General features: G+C 37.0%; 1 protein-coding gene across 1 annotated transcript in view; it reads left to right on the top strand.

Annotated features, from left to right (window-relative positions):
* TKT (transketolase) overlaps positions 1-7129 on the top strand; it is a 34983-nt gene extending 27854 nt beyond the window's left edge. The window contains exons 13-14 of the mRNA XM_015825386.1: positions 5702-5824; positions 6805-7129. Of these exons, the coding sequence (XP_015680872.1) occupies positions 5702-5824; positions 6805-6992 (311 nt within the window). The 3' untranslated portion in view covers positions 6993-7129. The remainder of the gene's footprint in view (positions 1-5701; positions 5825-6804) is intronic.
* Positions 7130-7350: the final 221 nt, after the last annotated feature.

Raw genomic sequence — 7350 nt, 5'->3', positions numbered from 1 at the left:
TCCCCATCTATCCCCTCATCCAAATCGTTGATGAAGATGTTGAAGAGCACTGGGCCCAGAACAGAGCCTTGGGGCACCCCACTACATACTTCCCTCCATGTAGATGTGGTTCCATTGAGGACCACTCGCTGAGTACGGCCGGTCAGCCAGCTACGGATCCATCTGGTGGTGATTCTGTCTACCCCACATTTTTCTATCTATCTATCTAACAATACACACTCCAGATCTTTCCTGACTGATCATGGATCTCCAGGGAAATTTTCCCAGATCTACACCTAGAGATTCCAGCATGTTTTTATTACTGAGTCATTATTTAATTCCAATTGCATTGCTTATATTTAATTGATTGCTCTTAATATTATTTAAGAATAATTGAATAAAATCCAAACTTTGGTTTAATGCTAATCAAATGTTTAAACTGGAGCTAATATGTATTATTTATACAATATATATTTCTGATTAAGATTACAAATGTTACAATCCTAATAAACTGCTGAAAAAAATCAAGTTGTGCTTGTTTGGGGCATTTATGAAATTCTACTTAGAAGCATTATTTAAATCATAGCAAAATCAAATGACTGAAATTCTCATTACACTCTCAAAGTTCCCATTAATGTAAAACTCACCTATTCCAAGCATCAGGTTTATAGCGCTTGTCCTATGTCACTTGGCAGAATACATTTTCTTACAAAATCAAGCTGTCAACAGTTATTTAAAGCTCTTATTTCATTCAAATTCAAAGTATTAAACAATATAAATTCTAAAATAAGTCGCAGAAGGGTGATATTGCTCCATAAATCCTTAAATGCTGCCATAGGTAGGATTGAAAATATTGCAAAACTCTGAATTGAAACAGTTCATAATAATCTAAGAACGCCATCATTTTTCAAAACTGAACTATCCAATGTATAATTATGGGTATATAGGGCTCACCACTGCTGTATCATAAAAAAAGGAAATGCAGTGTCCATAAATTCTGTAAAGTAGGCTGAAAAATATATTAATAATTACATATATTCATATCCATTATGTTATTCCTTTCAAGGCAAGCAATATTATGAAAAGTACAAAGCAAGAATAAATAATTGTAAGCAAAACAAAGTAAAGGTAGGAGATAAAAGGATATCTAACAATCTATTTTACATGAACCCCGTTCACAATGCCTCCCTATCCTTGCAAATCATGTATGTTTCACTACATCTATATACCAATTCACGCATTGTCTTTTGTTCTTCAAAAATTACATCTCTCTTATTAAAGATCTCATCAATTTATTCCAACCAATCTATCTAACATTTCTGCAACTGGGTTCCCAGCCAACAATACATCATCATCTGCATATAAGTGTACAAGTACATTCATATCCCAGACCAACATACTACCATCACTATAAGCCTACTTTTGGCTATAAATGCACTATACAACTAAGGAGACAACAAACAATCTTGTCTTATTCCCTGTTCAATGTTAAACTATTTGCTATGTATCCATTTATTCTCTCACATTCTTTATTTCAATGATACAATACTCTTACTGCATTCAGCAGCCATCAATCCCCTCTATAGTCATACAAAACACTCCATACTTCAAAACTATTCTCTTCATCAGACTCTTTCTTTAAATCAATAGTACAATCAACTCTCCCATATTTATACTTCTCTTAATGAGCTGAGTGCCAAAAAGTGCAAAGGTCTGTTTTACATACTCCCTATTCCTATATTGCACCTCCCAAATTTTGTTTATGGCATCTTTGATACCTTTTCAACTGGAATTCTGTCCAATACATTATCTGGCAGAGCCAACAAATGAATTCTCTATAGTTTTTGCAATCTATGTTGCTACCTTCCATCAATTCAGGGAAACAACAACAGCATTTCTTCAATCATCAGGCATACAGACATCCTTCATACATACAGTAAACAAGTCAAGAGTAGGTCCGCAATGAATCATATTCATAATTACCATTTCTCCAGTTATACCATCTGAAACTGCATCTCTGCACCATTCACACAAATATTAATGACTTCCTTTTTATTATTTTCTCCTTGGACACTAGTATTAGATTTACTATTAGTAGTATTGGTACTCAACTGCTTTGAAATCCATCAAATTTGGTACTCAATGTATTTTGACGTGAAAATTTGTCCTAGTATTCATCGTTTGTTTGATACTCAACGCACAAACTAGAATTTGTCGATGCCAGCTGCCTTGTGACTCACTACATTATTCCTTATGGAAAAAAATTGTTTGATACTCATCATTTTTGGTACTCATTGCACCTCCTGAAACCAATTAACTAAAAGTATCAAGGTACTATATGTGCACACAAGCTGGACAAACTAAGATCTAATAACTCAGTGTTATAAAAAGTTATTTTTTGGTTATTGGTTTAAAAGCATTTAATTGTGAAGAAAACCAAAACTGATTGCAAAACCCAAGTCTCCTCATGCAACAACTGATAAAATAAATGGCAGTTCTGAGTCTGAAAATGAGAATTACGATAAAAACATAGTTTTTGCTCCCTCCCAACAATGTCTTTCAATGGTTTACTTATAATTTATATTAATAAACTCCTAATGTTTGAATCTTGTGAAGCATGAAATAAGAACTATGTAGTAGTTATTCAGTTGGTGCAGTTTCCATCTGGAGAGAAATCACATTGCAATTGTATTGCAGGCTGAGACAGAGCAAAGAATCATAGTCCCCATGGCAAGCAACATAACAGTAATTTCAGAAGATTTTCCAATGTTTCTGTGCCTGCATGTATTTTTCACAGGATAGTTAGGTTTAATGTGCTCTGCCGAAATCTGAATATGTATTGCTGAAAAACTGTAGGTAAGGCTGATATGTAAGAGTTCTCTATATATTATTATTCATTCTCAAAAATTAATGTGACAGCAATCGTTAGCCATCTATGTAAGACTTTTCACTTTTCACCATTGTGGCTCATACAATAAATATGCAGATATACCAAGAGTTTAAATCATTTTACTGAGGTATAGTAGGATCATCACCTAATTTAATCATTTAGTGGCAATCAACTTTGTTGGACCTGGATTGAATTAGGAATAAAAAATGTGGAAGTGCCCTTGGACTGATCTTAAGTCTTAGTGAGTGAGAATATATCATCCTACATTTTTCTTACTTTTTTTCCCAATAGAAAGTATAACCCTGGTAGTCTGACCAAGCCTGTTTCTTTTTAGCTTCTGAATCCAAGACAATTCTAGTCTTGCCACTTGTTAAAACAGTCAAGTATACCTTACAACTATTCTGCTTCTATTTAAAGAGAAAAGCAATTTATTTAATGGTATATTCTCTAAATCTTCCTCAGAATTTCAAAAGTAAATTTGCTATAATGTGTAATACAAGAAAGCAATTGATACATAAACTTTTAAATCTATCCATCCATCCATCCATCCATCAATCCATCCATCTTCCATAATACATTGTCCAATATATTGCCCAAAGTGGAAAATGTAACCAACTCTAGCTATACTTCAGTAATGAGTACAAAGTGCTATTTGAATCAGGAAAGTTGCTAGCATAAGTTTTGGTAAAGGTTCTTCAGTAACATGTCGTGTGACAGCAGTATTTTAAATACAGTAACATAATTAATTAATAAAGTTCTTGGCAGAATATTAGATAAGTCTATAAAGACTTTAATTCTATACATTCTCTCTCTCCTCTTCCTTCCTTCCTTCCTTCCTTCCTTCCTTCCTTCCTTCCTGTGTTGACTCCTATGACTGCCTGAACTATTATTTGCAGTTTTCTTGGCAGGATTTTGGAAACAGTTTGTTGTTGCCTCCTTCCTAGGGCTAAGAGGGAGTGACTGGCCCAAAGTAACAAGCTGCTTCTGTGCTTAAGGGAAGTTTAGAACTCATGGTNAGCCTTCCCCTTTACACCACTCCTTTAGCCACATATTAAATTGTGCTATGCGCTGGCCTTTTCCATTTTGCTCCTTATACACTGGTAAAACCTCTGAGAAAGTAAGCCTACAGCCTATTCTGCTAAGTTCCTTCCCCAAGCTCTGGAAATCATTCTGCACAGAGAGTACATCTTTTTGGGACAGATCGTTAGTGCCAAGGTGTACAATAGCCTCCACATCACAGCCCTTGCTGCCAGTCTTAATTATTTTAGAAATACGTTTCTTGTCCCTACTGACAGTAGCACCTGGAAGACACCTGACCTCTTTCGAAGCCTCTGTGTCCTTTCCTAAATTTACATCCCTTACAATTGAATCACCTACCAGAAGGTAGCTTCTCTTTTTGGATGCCTTTCTGTTCTTGCATGACTGATGTGTAGTAGCTGATTCACACTTCTCCCTGTCGAAATCTAGTTCTTCGTCTTGGATCACAATGCCCTGCTTATTTAAGTTATCTTCACAAATACCTTTACCTGTCTCCTTAATGTCCCTATTAAGGTTAGCAAGGGCACTGTAACTGTTGTGCAGGGACACAGCAAAAGCTTTGTGTTTATGGTTCACACAGGGTGTGTTGTCATCCCCCAAATGCTGTCTGGAAAAGCTTGTTTTTATTACCTATGGAAGATCATTAGGATTGGTACTGATCTGACTTCAGGAAAAAGTTGTTCTCTCACATGGAGGATCCAATAGAAAAACATTGTCTGCAACTCTCTTGTCAGGCACAGTGCTCGAAATGGCCAATTAAATTGGGACTTTCTCATCTCTGATTTTATGTTGTATAATCCCTGGACAAAGTGGTAACATGAAAGTTGGAGAGATGTGAGAATTGGGAGATATGAATATTCTCTTTCAAAAGGTTGGAGAAACATAGATCTGATTTATATGCTTGAAAGATATAGAAATATAATAATAATAATGATGATAATGATAATGTTAATGTTAATGATAATGATAACATTGGAAGGGACCTTGGAGGTCATCTAATCCAACCCCCTGCTCAGGTAGGAAACCCTATACCATTTCGGACAAATGGCTGTCCAGTTTCTTCTTAAAAACTTCCAGTGTTGGCGCATTCACCGCTTCTGGAGGCAGGTTGTTCCACTGGTTAATTGTTCTGTCAGGAAGTTTCTCCTTAGTTCTAGGTTGCTTCTCTCCTTGGTTAGTTTCCACCCGTTGCTTCTTGTCCTGCCTTCAGGTGCTTTGGAGAATAGCTTGACTCCCTCTTCTTTGTGGCAGCCCCTGAAATATTGGAACACTGCTATCATGTCCCCCCTCATCCTTCTCTTCGTTAAACTAGACATACCCAATTCCAGCAGCCGTTCCTTATATGCTTTAGCCTCCAGTCCCCTAATCATCTTTGTTGCTCTTCTCTGTACTCTTTCTAGAGTCTCAGCATCTTTTTTACATCATGGTGACCAAAACTGGATGCAGTATTCCAAGTGTGGCCTTACCAAGGCATTGTAAAGTGGTATTAATACTTCACGTGATCTTGATTCTATCCCTCTGTTAATGCAGCCTAGCACTGTGTTGGCTTTTTTGGCAGCTGCAGCACACTGCTGGCTCATATTTAAATTAAATACATATTTAAATTAAATACATATAAATACATTTAAGATTATTCTGGGTATTCAATACTTCCCTAAGATCTCATAATTACTGCGCTAAAACCAGTTGTGGTTGAATGTTTGCATTTTTGGGAAAAAACAGTAAGTTTCTTGATTTGCAGTTTGTGAGGCGCATATTGTATTACATAACTGTATTTTTATTCCTCGTTCACAGAAAAAAATAGTATCAGAGTGATCGACCCATTCACTATAAAACCTCTGGATTCAGAAACTATACTTAAAAATGCAAGAGAAACAAAAGGCAGAATTATCACAGTGGAGGACCATTACCCTGAAGGTAGGCTGGAATATGACAAAGGAGCGTCTTCACTATTCAAATGCATTGCATAATCAATGTCCAGTCCCTCTTCTACCACTCTGCATCAAGGCTGGGGTTTTTTTTTATTATTTGCCTGAGACAGATGGTGCTGCTTTCCTCGAAGGAAAGAATACAGGTGGTCCTCGACTTACAACAACAGTTGAACCCAAAATTTCTGTGGCTAACTGAAACATTTGTTAAGTGAGTTTTGCCCCATTTTGCAACCGATCTTGCCACAGTTACTAAGTGAATCACTGCACTTGATGATAAGTTAGTAACATGGTTGTTAAGTAAATTTGGCTTCCCCACTGACTTCGTTTGTCAGAAGGTCACAAAAGGGGGGTCACGTGACCCCCAGAACATTTGCAACCGTCATAACCAGTTCAGTTGCCAAGTGCTGCAATTGTTGCAAGAGTGAAAAGTCACTTTTGTCATGCCATTGTAACTTTGAACGGTCACTAAACAAACTGTTGTAAGTTGAGGACCACCTGTACTTGAACACAAGCTTAGTTCTACTGCCCAACTGTTCTCTTGAGATTCAAACCATCGTCTTGCTTTAAAAACGTTTTAAGGAAAGGCCTCTTATGGCATTATAGCAGTAGCACTTAGACTTACATACCTCTTCACAGTGCTTTATAGCCCTCTCTAAGCGGTTCACTGAGTCAGCACATTGCCCCCAACAATCTGGGTCCTCATTTTAACGACCTGGGAAGGATGGAAGGCTGAGTCAACCTTGAGTCCGTGAGAATCAAACAGCCGAACTGCGGGCAGTGGGCAGAATTTAGCCTGCAGTACTGCATTCTAACTACTGCACCACCACAGCTCTTATGAAAACAGTAACTTTATAAACGCCTGACTCCTCTAAATGATGCAGGTTTTTTTCTTCGATTTCTAATAATCAGTTACTTACTAAAAATAAGCGCTTCACTTACCGTCTTCTGTATATCATACCTCCTTAGGTGGCATTGGAGAAGCTGTATCTGCTGCTCTGATTGGCGAACCAGGGATTGTGGTCCGTCGTTTGGCTGTCACTCGTATGCCAAGAAGCGGGAAGCCAAATGAACTGCTCAAGATGTTTGGCATCGATAAGGATGCCATCATCCAGGCAGTGAAGGCAGTAGTGTCCAAATCAAAGAACGCTGAGTAATTTCAACCTGTAACACGCTGTATCATGATTGGATCTTTATTTGGCAGAATCTTTTTTTAATAGAGTACTGTAACATTTGACTACATGTTTAAAACTATATGCAAAGAGTTCTAATAAAAGTAAACGTTTCTGGAAAAGGTTGTCTGTCTTGTCAAAAAATACTTTGTATTAGAATACTGGAATTGTTTGGAAACCTGCAAATGTGAAATATTATCTTCTAGATTCATTCTCCCAGAATATCAAATTGCAAAGCATACATGGTTTGCAGCAGTAACTTTACATTTTCATACATTGATTAAATATACTATACATACACCATTCACATCAGCCTATAGTGGAGCAAGAAGTGGCACAAATT

Source organism: Protobothrops mucrosquamatus, unplaced genomic scaffold (genome assembly GCF_001527695.2).
Source record: "Protobothrops mucrosquamatus isolate PMUCROS unplaced genomic scaffold, P.Mucros_1.0 scaffold2613, whole genome shotgun sequence".
In the NCBI taxonomy this organism is placed as follows: Eukaryota; Metazoa; Chordata; class Lepidosauria; order Squamata; family Viperidae; genus Protobothrops; species Protobothrops mucrosquamatus.
Note: the sequence above shows the minus strand (reverse complement) of the source record. Positions and strands in the feature narration are given on the sequence as shown.